Source organism: Pituophis catenifer, unplaced genomic scaffold, assembly GCF_029215685.1.
Source record: "Pituophis catenifer annectens isolate HBS135680 unplaced genomic scaffold, rPitCat1.0.hap2 SCAF_6, whole genome shotgun sequence".
NCBI lineage: Eukaryota > Metazoa > Chordata > Lepidosauria > Squamata > Colubridae > Pituophis > Pituophis catenifer.
The window spans coordinates 53,778,103-53,798,487 of NW_027256886.1; the positions used below are offsets into that span (position 1 = coordinate 53,778,103).

Genomic DNA, 20,385 nt, shown 5'->3' on the forward strand with positions numbered 1-20,385 from the left:
ATCTGTTAATCAACTAATGACCTTCTAAGTTTTTATTGTAATTTTCTTGAGATGAAGGATACATAATAATTTCTGTTACTGGAAAATAAAGTCAGCTATATAAAGCTTTAATGCCACAATCCTACCCCCAATATATTTCTACAGAAATATATTCTGTATATTCTACATAATATACAATGGCATAAAACCATGATTTCTCTGGTATAAATCAACCTGAGTAAAGCTAATGATTTAGTAGAATGAAGTTACTCTGCAGAAGACTAGAGTGATTATTCCAACAAGATTTTGGAAAGCTAGAAGAGGATTAACCATAGGAGATTCCTTGTAACAGCTACAAATGTGTCCTAGGACCATCACCTTCCAAATAAATGGAAACTAGTATTAACCATTTAGGGAGGTGGGGAGGAAAGAACTGAAATAAATAGAGGAAGTTAGAAAAACTGATCATCAATCTCTTTCTTGATTTATAATAAATATTACATGAGAACCTAGTTGCTGATTTGGATAACTAGTAATAACTAATATCTAGGTACATCTTTTCATAAGTTATTTGTAATAACTTACCATATATATGAAAAGAGGCACAATGCTCTGTAATGCTCCCATATACTGCCCAAGTGCTATGTTAAATCTTTCAATGTAGAGATCTGGAGGGCTGGCCTGCAAAAGAAAAAAAGAAAATAGAAGGGAACCTTACATTTTGGTATAACTGGGTTAAGTTTGAAGATTTAAAGAAAAACCCTAATGTGAAAAATTAAAAATGATTTAAAACAAATACTTTACCATTATAGGTAGTCCTCTAGTTAAGTGGTCCCCAACCTTTTGGGCACCAGGGACTGGTTCCATGGAGAAAGGTTTTTCTGTGGACCAGAGGTTTTGCATGCTGTCTGCATCCCACAGATGGGGATTCACTTGTTTGTGCAGACCGGTTGCTGGCATGTTGCAGATCAGTGCCAGTGCATGGACTGGGAGTTGGGACCCCTGCTCTACCGTGTTTCCCTGAAAATAAGACCCTGTTTTATATTTTTTGAACCCCGAAATAAGTGCTTTGCCTTATTTTCGTGGAGGTCTTATTCTTTTGGGGTGCATGGAGCAAGATGGGGCTCCTCTTGCCGCCTTACCTAATTTCCAGTTCTGCGTTTAAATATTTTCAGGGAGGGCTTATTTTGGGGGGGATGCTTATTTTAGTGCATGCGCTCAAAAGCCTGATTGGGCTTATTATCAGGGGATGTCTTTTTTGGGGGGAAACAGGGTAGTTACAAGTACAATTTGGACCAGAATAACTGTTGCTGAGGAATGTGGTTGTAAAATGTGATGTCATGTGACCATATTGCTTAGCAATGACAACCTAGGCAGTACTGGTCGTTGTTGTAATAACAGATGCATAGGTTGTTAAGCAGGAAGCGGAGAGAATCCTGGGTAATGAGTGTGAGGGGCACACATGGAGTGGGGGAAGGCCTGGGGTCCCAGCACAGACCACATACAAGTTGGGGCAGTTGATTGCTACAGTGACCTGTGAGCTCGAAAAAGTCCAGGGAAAGAGGGTGCAGGGTGTGTGCCAGTGCAGGGAGGCTGCAGAAAGGGGGTGTGGGGTGTGTGCAGGTTTGCTGAACAAATTATCGTAACTCAGGACTATCTGTAATGTTTCCTCAACCCACCAACGCTGCCACCCCTCTGCAAATGTCAAGGAAGAATCACTTTGATAGTCCATCATATATTAAGAATATGTATACTATTAATCTATTAATAAGTTCTTTCTTCTTGGGTATTCAAAAAGAAGCTACCTAGGAAAGAAAAGGATGATATCAACAAGAAAAAAAAAAAGGGGAGGGGGGAGGAAACAAAGTCCAGAACTGAAATATTCATCCTTAACCCAATGATGCCTACATGTGCTCATTGTCCAGAAATGCCAAGACTTGGGTGGGAAGTGAATGAAAATGATGGAATGTAATATTTCTGAAAAATGTTGTTGCCCCCTCCATCTAAGTTTATGCTATATAGACAGATCTTCTCTGTAAGGAGTGTCAATGCATCCTTTTAGGTGGAGCTTAAAAGTTCCAGTCTAATATGTCTAATACTATATCCAGTGAAATTCCAGAGCTATAAACAAGACTGAGAAGTAAAAAATATATCTGAGGAGACATTTGCTGTATTATTACAAAGAAAACAACACGGATGTTATTAGGACTTTAGCTTGATGTAAAGGAGACTTCATCGCTTTTATTGACTTAATATTCTTTTTTAAAAATATTAAATAAATGAAGTTTAACACATATAACTATTTAAATATAGCATCTTATTGCATACAAGTTTGTTTTTTTTTGTTTTATAGTTGATTATATTTTCTCTTAATAGTAGCTCTGTTTTTCCTTGTTTGTCATGTCTTTATTATCCAGCAGCAAAATCTAATAATACACATGGATTTGCTTTTATTTTCTCACACAGCCATTTATGTGAGTTATTTCTCATAGCTACAAACAACAGAACAAATAAAGATTTCTAGTAGCAGACAGATTCTTGTGCTTTAGTGATGTGTGGGTATGTGGGTATATGCATAATGGTTATCCTTTAAGAGCTGAATGCAATGAAATTTCATTTTAATGTTTGCAGATTAGTGTACATTTAAACTGACAAAAACGTTCTGCTCTATTCTGCTCTATTCTGCTCTATTCTGCTCTATTCTATTCTATTCTATTCTATTCTATTCTATTCTATTCTATTCTATTCTATTCCAACACTAGTCTTACCCTTTTGCACAAAAGCAACTATTAACTACCACAGCACTGCCAAGAGATGTTTCTTTTCTACAACATCAAAGGGAACAGCAACAGCTCCATCATTGTGGCACATAAGTAGTTAGAATAATAGGTTTACATGTTCAAATCTCTCAGGCAATTTAGTAGACAGCACAGTTCAAAACTAAACAACTAACATGCCCACCTAGTTCTGGAAGTAAGACATCAAGTCTGAAAGCTTATGTAGGGTCTATGGCACTGTTGCATTTCTACTCGGAAGTTATTATCTGAACATAGCTGGTAAACTCATATAGGACTGTGGCCTTAGAATTACAGCCTGTGCTACATAATGCATTCAAGGGCTTTTACAACAGAACACGGAAAAGAGATTGCTAGTTTTGCTCTATTTGCAAAGCACTCAGAAAGAACAAAAGCCTTCAGTGATCCATAGCAAAATGAAATCAAAGTTACCCTGCCTAGGTCCCAATTTTATAAATATAGTCAAATATATGTATTTATGCAGCAAACTCACCTAACACAGACACCTATCATCATTTTGCAGCCTAATCTGCTTTGTTTAAAATTCACAGTAACAACACTGATTATAGTAACCTCAAAACATAAGACACAACAATGGCTATAAGTAAATTGTAGACTGTAATTTGGCTAATTATGACAATGTTAATTCTATCACCAAAAAGGAACACACGGTAACATAATGACAAACAATCCTATTTATTTTGGAAAATCCTTCAATCACCATTTCTGGGTTTGAACCTCCCAAGAATCTGGTTTCCTTATTCCCCTTGAAAGTTTGGTTTTGGCAGAGGGAAGCAAAGCAGAGGAGAAGGAAAATGGAGCATTCATTTAAATTTAAATCAGATCAGGATCATAATTAGTATCATAAATACTAATTTATTAGTAATCAGGAACTTATCAAGACTTAACAAGTTTAAATATTTACTTCTGATCAAAATAACTTTGCATTCATCTAAAACAATCTATCAATCCAATCCAATCTTGTGAATGATGGAAAATGGACAAAAACATGGCTATTTCTTTAATGTTATCCAAATAAATAACAGTACATCAGATTACCCCTTTAATAAAGAAAAGATTTTCAAAACTCAAAATAGAAGAGGAAGCAAAAACTTGAGGTAATTGTGTCTGCATTTTCCACAGACAAAATAGTCTATAAGTTTGCATTTCACTACTAATAAATTAACTTTATTAATTTATTAAAACACAAATCATAGGTATTCCAAGGATTTGGCTTTAATATTTCAACAAATCTTGGCTTTTTAAAATAGTTTTGTTCTGAGTGGTCCAGGCTGTTCCAACTATTCCAATGAAATTTTGCATGGCAGTTTTCAATTTGCTTTAATCTTTCATGCTAGTCAGTCAGCACAGATTGACTGGTTCCACCTATAACTGGCTGATGCCGGGTAAGGTGAAATGGGCAAGAGGAATATTAGGAAAAAGCAGTTATCATTAAGCACTTGGCTCAGAGATAAAGAGCTACAATAAAAATCTATTCTGCTAATGTTTCCAAACACATACATGACTACTTGCAGCCATCTGCCCATTTGGCTGGCTAAGTTACTCTTGTTTTTAAAATTCTTTGTCATTGAAAATAGCAAGTGCTGTTAAGGCTGCTGAGGTTTAAGTTATAAAGTGAACAGCATGGCTTGTTTTCCTGAACTTTTACACTGTGTGTTCTTGTGTCTTGTTAAACTGCAATTGTATTTAAACCAGCAAAAACATTGTTTTGCCTTATTGCTCCTAATATGCAAATCTAGGTAGCCTTGCATTGACTAAAGTTTGTACCTGGCAATCCATTGCTAAGTGACATAGTTGTTAAATGAAATGTTATATGCCCACGCTGATTTATAATGTCAATGCTGATTGTGGGCGTTAAGTGCATCACTGTGGTCATTAAGCATGATATCACACAACCGCGACCTGCAACTTCCTGTCAGCTTCCCCATTGACTTTGCTTGTTGGAAATCAGCTGCAAAGGTCACAAATGGTGATCATATGATCGTGGGATGCTGTAATTATCATAAAATTCAATTACTAAGGACCTGAATTGCAATTACACTATGATGGCTGCAACTTTGAGGACCAGTCATAAGTCTCCTTTTTCAGCAGCTGCTGTAACTCTGACCACACACTGAAGAAGTGATTGGTAAGCAAGGACCATCTGTACCATTGTGCACTGTACACCTCAATGTGTACAGAGCTTGGGGAAATAGTTTTGTTTGTATTACTATTATTCATTTGCAGAATTTTTAAAACTACAGAAGAGAGGCAAGCCAGATCTTTAATATAGAAAATACACAATAGACTGATTTTTTTAATGCTTGCTTGGATAACTAATGAACAAACAAGCAAGCTGTTTGTAGTTTGATCTTGTTTAGTGGCACAATGAGGAAATAATCTGACTATTACTTGCCATTGCTAATCAATTTACACCAAAAAAAAAAAAAAAAGCCAAGAAGGTAACTTATTTCCCCCCCCCCCCCAAAAAAAAAGTAGAGCAAACAATGGAGCCATTTCAAGTTTGGTTTTATTGGGACAGAGCCAACATGTAACATTTCAATAATTGGAACTGTTTTGTTCTGAATTTGAAGTAATACACATATAAATTCCCATTGGTAATAGCACCGCTAGCATTGATGATACTACTTATTTGGATAATGAAATGCCTGTCCACAAGCAATCACCTCAGAGAGTACTAAGGACTTCACAGTTCAACCCTGACCTATGTATATTCTCTTCTAAAATTGTCCTATTTTTGGTTCTATGATTAAGAGAAGACTTCCTTGTACTGAATTTAATTTCTGGGGACAGAATGTCTATGGATATGTCCATATTGTTTTGACGACAACATTGAAGTAATTTGCCACTGCCTTCTTCCCTTTCTCTTTTAGCTTTCCTATTTAGTCTATTGTCACAGGATTTCCTAGTGTCTCCTACCCAAGTACTAACAGGATTAATTCTATTAGACATTTTTGACACCGGCTATGTTTCGTTATGACTTTTATGCTTACATAAAGTTTAAAAAAAAAGCTAAAACAAATCATTTTAACTTTGGTGATGAAACTGTAGCTGCCTTATAAAATTTTAATGGGTAGAAGGTTTAAGATCACATTTGACAAAGACTATTTTAAAAATCAAGTAACTATATTAATATTGAAATAATTTTTCATTTGGCTTTAAAGTCACATATACTTTGAAGAAAAATATTTATTACATACAGTATATTTCAGTACTGCCCAGTTCGAAAATTCCTATTTTCATTTTTTACTTACAAAAAAGGTTTAAAGAGAAAAAAGTACAATTTAGTTACTCTGCAAATAAAAATGAAGAAAAAATGAAAATCCTTCATTTCATAGTCTCTGCATCTGTGAAGATACTGCTCCTATATGCAAAGGAATAAAAACAATGTAGTATCACTATTACTTAATATCCAATATTTCAATGAGTATTAATGTATTTAACCAGAGGGGCAGTGAGATCCTAAATATTGTATCTAACTCTCTGAAAATGAATAATGATTATGAAATTTCACAGCAATATGCTTCTCAATTAAAATGAGGAAACATTAGAGAAGTGTTTGCAAGTAGTGAACCTTGTCAGAAAAAACAAATTGTACCATTTGCCAAGTTAATCATTTAACATTCCAAAATATAGTGATGAAAATCTCACAATACTCGTATACTTGATTAGATGGTCACATAAACAGAGAAATATTGACGTTTTCCTTATTATATGGTGTCACCATGGAATTGATTCAGTTTTTTTCCTTTCTTTTCCACCTAGCCATTAGGTGTTGCATCTCTCTTTATCGCTCTGCTACAAAAATCTATCCTTTTGGAAACTTCAATCTTTATTACAGAATATATCCAGTTTATCCTGGCCTTCTTTTATAGAATACACTTCAATACGGAAATTGAGATTTTTAGAACCTAATTCACTAAAATCAAAGTAGAGTTTTCAAGATAGTATCTAATGTACAGTAATCATGCACCCAGATAGAAACACTTTGGATTTTCTCATAAGATTATCTTACTTGGAGGGACTCAGCATAGTTTTAACATGAATAAGTCATGCCAAAACAAGCTGCGCTCTCTCTCTCTCTCCCTCCCGCCCTCCCCCCCCTCATTTATTTCTGGTAGGGTAGCCAATTAGTTGGCCATCAGAATCCAATTGGAATAATATACCATGATTTCACTAAAGAATTCAACAAACTCTCCTATGAGATCCTAATACAGTAGAGAAGATGGCAAAATGTAGCTAGACTATGCTACAATTAGCCAGATATAGAGCTGACTAAACAATTACATGCCAATATCCCCAGAGAAACAGAAGGAAAAGGTTGGATGACATATCAAAGGCTCAATTATAGCCCTATAAGCACTATGTGCTTAAAGCATTATTAGAGAACCCACATACCCTCTTTACGGTCTGTTTCTGTTCTTCCCCTCTGGGAGGAGGTTTCGAAGTATTTCTAGCAGGATTACCAGATTCTGTAACAGCTTTGTTCCCTATGCCATCCATCTGGCAAACTCCCAAAATTCGTCTTCCTTGCCATGTGCACGTATACATCTGAACTAGACTGTGTTGTTTCTCTGTGTCATATAATATATGTGGGTATTTATATTTATTTATTTATTTTGTCATGTTTATGTAGTGCATATTGGAGGTGGTGACCCTTTGAGAGCTGTATGCAACAAAATTTCATTTTAATGTATGCTGATTAGTGTACATTCAAAGTGATAATAAAGTTATTTATTCTATTCTATTCTATTCTATTCTATTCTATTCTATTCTATTCTATTCTATTCTATTCTATTCGTGAAGACTTGGATGAAGCATGGAAAATATGATAATCAAATCTACAAATAAGACAAAGATGGGAAGGATGGCAAACACCTGCCCTGGGAAGGAGTAGAACTTAATTATCTCCAGGCTCTCTACCAGCCCTAACGTTACACATTTCTTTAACTTCTATATATAATATGTACACAATTTTGAAAGATGTCTCAGACACTGCCAACTTTCATTTACAACAAATATAACACAGCATTACTTATGAACTCCTTTACTTTTTATGGCGGCAATTACACAACAGGCTACTATCTATCCTTATATCCTTAATATTTTTTTTTTAAATGCATACTTCTTCATAACAAATTAAGTCTAAATATTTGAATTCCTATATAGATATATCCCAGTTATTCCATGGTACATAAAAAAGTAAGGAATGCATTAGCTGCTGCTTATTGTGACATTCATAGACAATGAAGGACAAGAAAGAAACAAAGTAAAACATCAGTATAGGATGTTTTACGGGACTTGTAAATCTACACAGTGATATTTGATGCACAGTTTAAAAGTTTGTCTTGTGTTTTTTTTATTTTTTAAGCTGGATGGTTTAATATTTGGGGGAAAAATATACTAATTTGCCAGAGAAAGTATTCTGCTGCCACCTGCAGCACGATTGCATAACAGAGAATTTTTATCTCCTAGATTCTGACTAAAATTTCATCAAATGCTGCCTTGGATTAAAAGTCAAACTATTTAATGGGTACTTTAAATATTCTGAGGCAGTGTGGAAAAAAAAGAGACATTTAGGATACTTGAAAAGACAGCTATTGCCTTGTTAGGTGATTAGTAGTTAGATTTGTTCTAATGTTATATAATGGCAATACAACCTATAAGAATAGCTTTTATACATCTCTCACAAGATAACTATTTAAAATAAGAGCTTAAATGTTCCTATAAGGATTCCATATTATATCTCAATAATTCAGGAAGAGCAACCTGTATCCCAAATATGTTCTCCATCGCAGTACTTCAAGGTCATACTGCCAACAGCGAAAGTTTGCATTTCAGAAGGTTGTTATTGTATAGGCAAATCACTCTCATCCTCACTCCTTAAAAGCCTGCTTCCAGCTATAGGCAAAAATCACAGCTTTTCAGACTGTTGGATGGTTTTATAGGTAGGGTAGGGATAGGAGAGTTTGGTTCACAGAAATTTCTCCTTTCATTTTCATACTGATCATATCCACCAGCACTCTTCAAATGGTTGGAAAAGTGTTATCCTTTAATTATAATGGATTCCTGAAAGCTCAAGAGATTGAATTGTAGCCCCTGGTCCCTCAAACCTTATCTGTCACTGCAAAAATCAGGCAAAACTCTCCCACACCAACATACATCTAAACTGGAACAGTTGGTGTACAGCTACAGAGATGGCCTTCTAGCAATATTCAAAAATTAAAAAATCATTACCTAAACCAGGGTGAAATCCAGCAGGTTCTGACAGATTCTGGAGAACCGGTAGCGGAAATTTTGAGTAGTTTGGAGAACTGGTAGCAGAAATTTTGAGTAGTTCGGAGAACCAGCAAATGCCACCTCTGGCTGGCCCCAGAGTGGGGTGGGGAAGGAGATTTTGCAATATCCTTCCCCTGCCACACCCACCAAGCCACACCACACCCACCAAGCCACACCCACAGAACCGGTAGTAAAAAAAATTGGATTTCACCATTGTCCTAAGCCTAAAGCAAAAGTCTGAGGAGTATTAAAAAGAAATTCAGGATGATACTTCCCTGACTAACTGGTGTATAAGAGGAAAGAGGGGAGAAGCACAATCAAACTAGCTGACTCTGTTAGTATAGCCTATCTCAATAAAGCATAATTCCACTTTTCCTGTGGAGTCTATTTCCTGATCTCGTCTATCTCTAAGGGCTAAGAATTGTAGCTACAGATACACACTGCCCTGACCTGTTTAGGCCTTCCCTCCTTTGTCAGAAGCACCTTACAATAGTTGTGATAACAGCAGTAAAATGACTATTCTAATTCCATTTAGATACCGCTGAGTATCTAGAACATTTAGTTCCTCCCTTTATATGCAAATATATGGCACCAATTGAAGCAACAAAATTGCTGGAGAAAAGTCTAATTAAAAAAAAAAAAAAGAAAAAGTCCAAACCAAAATACAAACTTTCAAAGCAGGATCAAAATATCACCAAATTAATATTTAGCATCCCATCTGAAGTCTTTTTCCACACAATAATTATCCAGCCTTTACATGAGAGACAAAATACATTTTTCACTCTAAAGCAGGACACCCAAAGAAGTTCACAATGAATTCAGATGCATAATAAAAAATGTGGAAACTAACAGCTGTTAAACACTAGCATTAATTATGATACTAATGTCCTCAAATTGAAGAATGATCATATTGCAACGGAAAAGTTATTCTACCTCAGAAGAGTTTATTAACTCTTCAAAAGCAAGTAGTGGAGATCTGCATACAAAAATCGATATTTAGTGTTCAACTGAGTCACTCAGGAAACTCCCCAAAAATCTGATATCTGTCTTTTAAACTGCACAACACACATACACCCAGAGCCAATCATGTAAGTTTCCCAATGTTATTTATTACCTGAGAATATTTTTTCTGCTTCAGAAAAAAATATCTTAAAAACAGATTTTTTTTCCTGATTATGCAATGGTTTTTTTAAGGATTAACCTAATTAGTAATTAAAATGTATGTCCTTTATTTTATAAAAATTATTATACATCTTGATTCTTTAATCAGGTTCTACCTGTAAGATCTATGGTTACTAATGACTTTGGTTAATAAAATGAAAAACACATTGAGTCTTCCAGCATAAAGTTACACATACAAGAATAACATATTTTATCAATGGAGTTGTGGTAAATGGAAATTCATTTCATGAAAGTTGCTTCTTCCCACATACATATAGAGAGCACTTTTTCCTACAACAATTTTCCAGAGGACACATGAAAAGAGCCAGTTTGATCCAGTGATGAAGGTATTGATCTAGAAACCAGCAAACTGAATTCTAGTCCCACCTTAGCCATGAAAGCCGGCTGGGTGACCTTGGACTAGTTAATTTTTCTTAGCCCAACTCACCTCACAAGGTTGTTGATGTGAGGAAAATAGGAAGGGGGAAGAAATATTAGATATGTTCACCGCCTTGCCTTTATTTTTTTTTTATAAATAATTCAAGATATAAATAAATAAGGGCCCGGTCAGATATAGATAGGAGGGAAGAATCTTTCCCTAAAATGCTAGGTTAATCAGGCAATACTTCCAGTAATGTAAGGGTAATTTCATTGCTCAATCTCAGAACGACGAAGGAATGCATCCTTATGTTGCCAAATGAATGTAGAACAGTCCAGTATACCACAGGGATGATCCTTTATTATTATTTTTCCTGGAACATACTGATCTGACGTTGTTCAGCTCTAGAAGTATATGTGAGAGGGGGACCTAGTGTAATGTGATGCTGTAGTAAAGCAGCAGTTTCCCAAGAAGGAGCACATTCCAGAAAGGGGGCCAGACAAGAGACAGCACAGGCCAGAGCTACATAGAAAATGGGGGGGAGGGATAAGGATACCCACTCCCTACAATCTCCCAGGGCATAGGATGACAGTAGTTAAGGATTTAGCCTCCAAAATTCTGCCTATTGTGTGTAAGCAAATAAAGAAGGCGATTCTGGCTGAATTTCTCTTCATTGTCCTTAGGCTTAGCTGGACTGTAAGTTTTTCAGGACGTGACCAGGCTGAGCTTGAGGGGCTGAGCGTGGGGCCAAATGCATCATCAATTTGGAGTTGCTCCGCTCTCACAAGAGACCTAAGTCCATGCCCTCTTGAATTCTGCTGCTCTTATCTAGCACCAATTTGCCTTGACCGTCAGTAGATCAGATTTTTGTGTATAGGTAGCATGTAATGAACTTGAAATGCTTTGAACTAAACTCTTGTTCCTGGTTACTTGCTCCTGACATCAGGTATGATTTAGCCTCAAAACAGGACAATTTTAAGGTTGGATTATATTAAAAACCCTGTTCTGGAAAGCTGACTTTTGCATACTATCAGCAATGTTCTGTTTTGCTGCAGGACGGGACTTGATACAAGATCCTTGTATTTTCTCCACCAAGATAAAAGAACTACTACTAATCAGACCAGAGTTTAAGAACTTTGAAACTACAAACGTATGTGCTTGCAGATCAGCCAAGTAATACACACTTTTAATTGACAATGTAATTAAGTTATAAGAGTGGTAATGAGGTGATTCTTAAATTACCTATTGCAAAATCACATGCAAAGTATAGACTTAAAGAAGTTTGGGAAAGGATTATCTTATTCTCAAGAAAGGGAAGATCTTTATTCTATAGGAACATTCAGCTACAGGAAAAGATGCCAGAGCAGAGGTGAGCTGCTGCTGGTTCGGACCAGTTCGGGCGAATTGGTAGTTTCAACCACCGGCTGGACCCGCCCACCCGCCCAGGCACTATCCCATCCTATATATCTCACTCTCTGACTGGCTCGCTCACCCCGTCCATGCAGCCCAGCTGATTTCCATGCCTCACCTTCTCTACTCATGGCTGCCGGAGAAGGTGTGCTGCAAGCCACGCGCAGGCAACCATGCACTCACATTTTCGGTTCTGCACTAGGCAAACTGGTTGTTAAATTATGTGAAGCCCATCTCTGTGCTAGAGGATAACCAGACATTCAGCTCAACAAAACCAACATTGCTGCTTTTAACAATGGCTACTGCCCAGTACTCTAGCAATTGTGAGCCAAAGTCATTTCAACTGAAATACAATCTAACAGGTCACTGTATAATCTCAGAATAGCAAGCACCTCCCCAAAAAACTTGAATGTGGCTCCTACCAACCTTCAAAATTTGTTTCCATATTATAATTTTTAAGATGCCAGAAGAAAAATAAGTGCACATTTAGGAATAATCAATTAAAAAGCAATGAGCAAAAGAATTCAAATATGAAACGTTTGTTTCAAATGGATGTTTTAAATTTGAAGTGTTGTCTAACGCTAGTGCTATTTAATTTTAATAAACATTAGTTCTATATGTTGAAATAAAGTTTAGTTTTCAATACTTCTTTTTTAAGTTTATCCAAAAGAATATAAATAAAAAAAAAAATTAAGTAAAAGCAGGAGGGGGGAAGGAGACTATAGTACTTTTTGAAGGACAGGTCTTGGCACATGCCTAAGATGAAATGTGACTTTTAATCCCAAAAAATTGTGTGCTGTCCTGTGTTGTATCTGTTTCAATGAGGAAGAGCCCCCCACCTCACCTGTAAATGCAACACTAATGTTTTATTTTAATACAAGAAGTGTAAGAAGAAAGTTACAATATTCAGTTACCTACACATCTCTTCAGTGAGCTGCTATCAGTAGCTATAGTATGCCAAAGTAGCACACTTTTCCTCAAGGTCCCATTTACTGACAAATCTCAAGAGTTTGAAGATGAAGGTACATTCTTCATACATATTAATATTTGACTACAATTAAAGCACAGCTAATTACAAATATGAAATTGTATTTTTTCCCCTGATATTAAAGACTGAACTAAATATTGACAAGCAAACTAATTTATTTCTGTTTACTCCTGTCAGTGAATTGCTCATTTTCTAATGTCATGTTGGCTAATAGTTAATAAGCAATAAATGTCCATATAGAGGCAGGTTAGTATTAAAACCAGATTCTCAATTTAAAAAAAAAAGACTTTTCAGTTGGTCAGTAAAAATCCTAGTTTTGTAAAACTAGGGAGGTTCTTTCTTTAAACAAGCTCAGTAAAAATGAACAGCATATTTTGATAAACCTAACAAAACACAAATGAATGTACAATATAATAAAAAGTTGCTTGAACACTGATAAATTTTCCAACACCAAGTTCTGCAAGAAGATAAAGGGCTAATTTAAGATAGCTAAAAATAATAAATACATACTGGCACACATCCACTACATGTTTCCCTAGGGACAAAGTGATCAATATTGGTCACATTCATTTGAGCAATCATCCTAGATTTTGTTCACTGCTATGGCTGATTTCAAAATACTAAACAGAGTCAAACCTGGTTAGTACTTAAATGGGAGATCAGCAAGATGTGTCATAGTAACAGGCTAGTCCAGGAAGTTGAAATAGTATCTCAGGAGGCAATTGGCAAATCTAATAGTTGTCAAGAAAATTATATGAACATGCCTCTGAAATCATTAGGAATCAGATTCAACCTAGTAGGGATTTTTCTTATCCACACCTATATATATGTTCAGTGCAAATCCACCATGTATATTAATCTCATCTTTGGCATCATGATCCCTTTTGAAATGCATGAACTCACATGGACAGTAATACCTGAATTCCCTAGAAAAGAATTACTCACAACTAACATGTTACAAATCAGGTCGATCAAGTTCTGCACAGGAAGCAATTATGGTAGCAATAACTTCAACAGATCACTGGCATACTATCACTGGGATACTATCCCAGGAAAATGAAATTGTGCAGCTTCTTACCTGCAGCTCCTTTGAGACTCTCTCTAAGTGGTTAGTTATCTTTTTTATTAGGTCACTATACATCTGTTCCGAATGCTGCTGGCACACACATTTATATACACAACTGCAGAAATAAATACAGGAACAATGATAAATTGACAATATTAAGCCTGTAGAAATTTATTTTAAATACAGGTAGTGCTCGAGTTACGACCACAATGGAGCCCAAAATTTATGTTGCTAAGTGAAACATTTGTAAAATGAGTTTGCCCCATTTTACGATGTTTCTTGCCACAGTTGTTAAACTTAGTAACACGGTTGTTAAATGAATCTATATTCCCCATTGACTTTGATTGTCAGATGGTCACAAAAGGGGATCACATGACCTTGGGACACTGCAACCATCATAAATATGAACTAGTTGCCAAGCATCTGAATTTTGATCATGTGATCATGGGGATACTACTGTTATAAGTGTGAAAAATGGTCATAAGTCACTTTTTCAGTGCTGTTGTAACTTTGAACAGTCACTAAATGAACTGTTAGAAGTCGAGGACTATCTGTATATGATTTAAATATACATTTATAACATTAACTAACAGGTTTGTGGAAGCAGCTCTGTATTTGTCACAAAGAATTCCACAAGATCTAAAAGCTCAAGGCTATCTCACATGTGATTCCATTTTTAAAGTCTGGCAATATTTTATTTCTAAGAAGATTGTTTAGTTAGCTCATCATATTATTAAGATGTGTTTTAACCAAATATGCCATTTAATTCTGTTATTGATGCTTTTTTGAAATTTTATATTTTTATATTTTTTGAATTTTTATATTTTTTATTCATTTATTCATAATAATACAATATTCTAAACATTTCTTTTCAGGGACAGAACAGAATTAAAAAAAGAAACCCTTTTCAATATTTCATTACAAGGCCTGAATTTCAGCTTAGTTAGCCACCTTTTCAGCCCACTGAAATCAAGAGGACCAGTCACTTATAACTAGGTTAACTTCAATTGTTTTCAATGTGGCTAAAATATTATTAATAGCATCTGAACTTAGCATTTTTAACTATTACATAAAGCAGAGAATCAATTCCTCGCATTTAGTATTTCTAAGAATATAACTCTAAACCATACAACTATGCATTAATATAGAATTCTGGAGACAAACTCTAGAACAGGGCTGTGAAACTCATGGCCCGCAGGCCGGATGCGTCATGTGCTGGCCATGCCCACGCCTAGTTTAGTGAAGGGGAAAAAGGTCCCAATACATCACATGATGATGCCATAACGGCTAAGTTTGACACCCCTGCTCTAGAACTACACTACACTGTTGCCTTACTTCAATCCCCTAAGTACATCAAATAGAAATCGTTCTGTTTTGAGCCCTGGTTTCTATGGCATAAACACCCACCCCATCTGAATTGAGAATTGGTCGAAATGTCATTAAAATCACAGTTAAAAACAGGATCTCTGTCTTGAAGAAGGAAGTACTACAGTTGACAACTCTTTGATTAGAATCAAAGCACATACATGTATCTTTGCATTAATAGAGAACCTATACAGTCTCCTTTATCAATACATTAAGATTTTCATTTGATTAGTGAAACGCCAGGGTTGTCTTCAGTTGCAGAGTTTGAAAACATGAAGTGAGTTTCGCACATTTTATTTTACAAATAAATGCAAACATTTTCTATTATGTGACTGTGCTTTTCTAACATAGAAACAAGTAAATTCCTGAAAATGAAAGATGTTAACCAAGTACATTTAGTTTCATTCAGCTTAAATAGTCAAAGCCCAATACTTAGAAATCTAATGCCAGAATTACCTTTGTACTTTTAAATATACTCATTTACTAAAAGTTTTCATTAGCACCTTGCAAGCAACTGAAATAATGCAAGCTTGAAATAATCTGTTATTGTAGAACCAATATTTTTGTTATTTTTATTTCCTTACCTGTATATTTGTTCATAGGAAATGGGAATATAGTCACCAGGACTCTGAGTTAAAAGCTGATCTATGGCACTGTCCAACTTTGGCCAATATGTGCTCTTATAATCTTCTATTGTTATAACATTCATTACTAGAAGAGAAAGTATACTGTAATTGATAAAAAGAATGTAGTCAGCGTAATTGTCAACAAATACTAAACTTAAATGCAAAGCTCAAACTACATACTTGAGACAAGAGTATTTCTACATTATCATAGAATAATACAGGAGTGTGGTGGCTCACGTGGTTAGAACCCTGTGTTCGAGACCCGAGTTCTGCTGTGTGCCAGGGCAAGTTCCTGTCATTTGCTCCAGGTCCTTGATGGAGACATGACATGCCAAGCAACAGTGATGTCACCACCTAATCCTGTCAACCCAGAAGCGCCTTAAAAGATACCTCTGACATTAATGGGATGTGGGTAGAATAATAGGGCTGGAAGAGACATTGGAGTCTTCTATCTAGACCAACCCCCCTGACCAAGGCAGGAGTCCTTATTCTATACCAGACAAATGAATGTTCAGTCTTTTCTTGAAAACCTCCAGCAATGAAGCACCTACAATTCTGGGAGACAAGCTGTTCTGTTGATTAATTGTTCTCACTATCAAAACTTCTTAGTTCCAGGTTGGATCTCCCTCTGACCAATTTCCACACATTGCTTTTTATCCTGCCCTCAGGTGCTTTGGAGAACAAATTGATTCTTTCTTCCCTGTGACAGTCCCTAAAATGGCTATCATGTTACCCCAAGTCATCTCTTTGTTAGGCTAAATATCCCTAATTCCCTTAGCCATTCATCATAGGTTTAGCCTCCAAACCTCTTATCATCTTTTATGCTCTTCTTTGCTCTTCTTCCAGAGCCTCAGCATCTTATTTCTGATTCAAATGGAACATTCATCTATTTTAACTCAAATTCTAATTCTATGCCTACTGAGACAGATTTACATGTTTCTAAACAAGCATACACAAGAGTGTCTGAAATTAAACATGAAGACTAATTGCTGCTTAAAGTATCACAGAAAAAAGATTGATATTCAAAATCTGTTTTTAAATGTTGGGTTTATGAACCATCACCAAATTGTGTTACGTACAGCCCTGATCTAGATACAACTCTTAAAGAATACATAAAACAGTAACACAATGTTACAGTACAAAGAATAAGCTTTCAAAATTATAAAACTGGTGTTTTTTTAAGTACCTATATTAAAACAGCTGGTTGCCTCTCAATAGGATTGGAAGAAATTCTTCTACCACTAAACATGGACCTCTAGATTGAGCTTCAAAACCAAATCTGTACATTCCACTACTTACTTATGGGCACTTGTAGACTTCAGGGCAAAATCCACCACCAAATCAATTAGTTCTCTCTACCCTTTGCCAAGCAAAGGAGGAGGACACAGCAAAAAGTGAAATGATGCCCATGGGTGTTCATGAAAGAGAAGAAACTGAATTAGTAAGAGACAGCTTGGCTCGCCAAGCTCTCTGTCCAGCTAAAATGTAAATCTGGAGAAAGGGTGCTTGCTGGTCAGCTGGGGAAAAAAGTGGCAAGAGCCAAACTCTCTTTCTAAATGTCTAGGGAAATTCTCAGTCATCCAAGTCATGTTATCCCAAAGGTACTTTTTTCAAGAGGCAACTGGACTTTCTGGTTTTTCTTTGAAGACGTTTCCCATCCAAGAAGCTTCTTCAGCTATGAGTGGATGGCGGGGAACAGAAGGATTTATACTCCTTGCAGACAGCTGGTCATTTGCATTCTTTTAGCAGGTCATTAAGGTCACCTGGAGGTTTATCTGTGTCCTCTGGGTCACCTGAATGGTGCAAATGGGTGTGGAGCCTTCTTGGTATGTTGAAAGGACTATGTTGTAGATTGGAGATAGATGATGCCATATCCCTCCCTCTCTATTGAAACAGGACTGTTTAATTATGACATAGATGGCCTCTTTGACCTCTCTTTCAAATCAGCGATCCTCTCTGTTCAAGATATGGACTTTGTTGTCTTCAAAAGAATGGCCTGTGTCTTTTGAATGCAGATGGACTGCTGAATCTAGTCCTGATGTGTTTGTTCTCCTATTTTGTGCCATGCGTTTATGAAGTGGTTGTTTTGTTTCCCCAATGTACAGATCTGTACATGGCTTACTGCATTGTGCTGCATATACCACGTTGCTCAGTTTCTGTCTAGGTATTATTATAGGACAAACTTCTGCTTTAGTGTACTCTTTGAGTTTGAAGCGTGGATGTATGTCACTGGCTGAAGATTCTACTGAGGTTGAGCAGCCCTCTCTCAACAGAGGGGGAGAGATACACATCATCTATCTCCAATCTACAACACAGTCCTTTCAACCGTTCTAAGGCGGCTCCACACCAGTTTGCACTACTCAGGTGACCCAGAGGACACAGATAAACCTCCAAGTGACCTTAACGACCCTCTACAAGGATGCAAATGACCAGCTGTCTGCAAGGAGTATAAATCCTTCCATTCCCCACCATCCAGTCAGAGCTGAAGAAGCTTCTTGGATGAGAAGCGAAACGTCTTGGAAGAAAAACCAGAAAGTCCAGTTGCCTCTTAGGAAAAAAAAAAAAAAAAGCACCTTTGGGTCTCTCTTTCTAGTTCACTTTCTCCTCCTTCCTGGGCAACCATGGGCCACATTTCCACTCCTCCCATCTTGGAGGCAGGGAGAATGGACACCGAGGATGCCTCACTCACAGAATTTAGAGGCCGAAGGGTTGATGTTGAGGTTAATGCTGGCGGCAGCAGCAGCCCCTCCTTTTCCCGGCGCTTCGCAGCCCTTCCCCGGCCCGTTGGCGGCGGCCTCGGACATCATGTGGATCTCAAGCTCCTCCGCTACCCGGTGCCCACGGGACTCTCCTGGACAAGGCGAAGGAGACAGTCCGTAGCCTCCGCCTCGCCCTCCCGCCGCAGGATCCCAGTTGTTGTGGTTCTGGTCATCCATGAAGGCCTCGTAGCTGCTGCTGCTGCTACTGATGCTGCCGCCGCCGCCGCCGCCGCCTCCACCGCCGCCGCCCCCCTCCTCCTCCATGCTCTCTTCCTCCATGCCGACAGGCCTGGAGGGCCCGCTTTGTCCGGGCAAGGGAGGAGGGGGCGGGAGGGAGCGGAGAGAATGTCACAATCGGCTTCTCCCCATCGCAAAGCCAGAAGCGTCACGTCTCCGGGCTACAAGGAACCCACCGCAGACCGATCCCTCCGTCAACTTCTGCCCGGAAGCGGATCACGGATTCGCGGCCGTAAAGCGAGCCGAGCATAGAGCCTAGGCTTTAAAACCCATCTATTATTTACGACGGCGGCTAATGCGATCGCTCGCCGCCGCCGCAAAGGATTGTGGGGATCGTAGTTGCATAGTCTCCTCTCGCCGGGAGGTATCGCAACTGGCGATGGCCTCGCAGTCTTTTCTGTACTTTGTCTCTCGGTGATTTCGGTTCCTTCACCGGAAAGTACTGTCGCCCTGTGGTTGGTTGCTCGTTGCTGTGTGCAACTCGCATCGTTTACTAACTAGATAATGAGAGTTATAGTGTAACCCAGTTGGTGGTTCTGATTCTTATATTTTGGCCCTAAACTCCGGGCTTCTTAAGGTATCAGCTATTTTGAGATAATGGGATCTAAATTGCAGAATGTTCCCATCCGCTTCAATGGAATACAAAAGAATGTAAAAGTCCGGAGAAAATGCAGTGCTTTAAGCCAGAATACAAGTTTCGGGATAAGAACAAGTGCATCCCCCCATACACACACACATACCTGTGGCCCGTACCACTTCTTTTTAAGTGCTGTACAGTGATAAGCGGTTGAAGGTCCAAAACTGATTAATTTATAAGAGGGGAGGGACTATGTTCCTTGGGGGGGAGGACTAACTCACCAGTCTTTGTTTAGTGGAAATAATTCAATAAATGTAAATCGTGTTACAAGACTCACTGGAATCTTATGGCTTCAGTGGGTTACTCCAGTGGTGAAATCCAAATTTTTTTACTACCGGTTCTGTGGGCGTGGCTTGGTGGGCATAGCAAGGGAAGGATACTGCAAAATCTCCATTCCCAACCCACTCTGGGGCCAGCCATAAGTGGTATGCCGGTTTTCCAAACTACTCAAAATTTCCGCTACCAGTTCTCCAGAACCTGTCAGAACCTGCTGGATTTCACCCCTGGGTTACTCCCCTTTCTCATCACAAAAAGCCTATTTTGGCACTTAACTGTACCCAAAGATAGAGAAAACGGCCCTGCATATCTCCCCAATCTTAAAATGTCATCATGAGTTGATTCCAAGTGACTAGGGGAAAGGATAAAACATACTTTTTCCACAAGTTTCTAGATTTCTTTGTGGC

The 20,385-nt window shown here is 37.6% G+C and overlaps 1 protein-coding gene across 2 annotated transcripts in view; it reads right to left on the minus strand.

Annotated features, from left to right (window-relative positions):
- The window catches only part of CACUL1 (CDK2 associated cullin domain 1), a 38,196-nt gene extending 18,947 nt beyond the window's left edge, over positions 1–19,249 (minus strand). For both annotated transcript variants that reach the window (XM_070945908.1, XM_070945907.1), the window contains exons 1-4: positions 18,759–19,249; positions 16,028–16,154; positions 14,091–14,193; positions 565–660 (exon numbers count right to left, since the gene is read on the minus strand). In XM_070945908.1, coding sequence (XP_070802009.1) covers positions 565–660; positions 14,091–14,193; positions 16,028–16,154; positions 18,759–19,107 — 675 coding nt within the window. In that variant the 5' untranslated portion in view covers positions 19,108–19,249. The remainder of the gene's footprint in view (positions 1–564; positions 661–14,090; positions 14,194–16,027; positions 16,155–18,758) is intronic.
- Between the last annotated feature and the right edge of the window lie 1,136 nt (positions 19,250–20,385).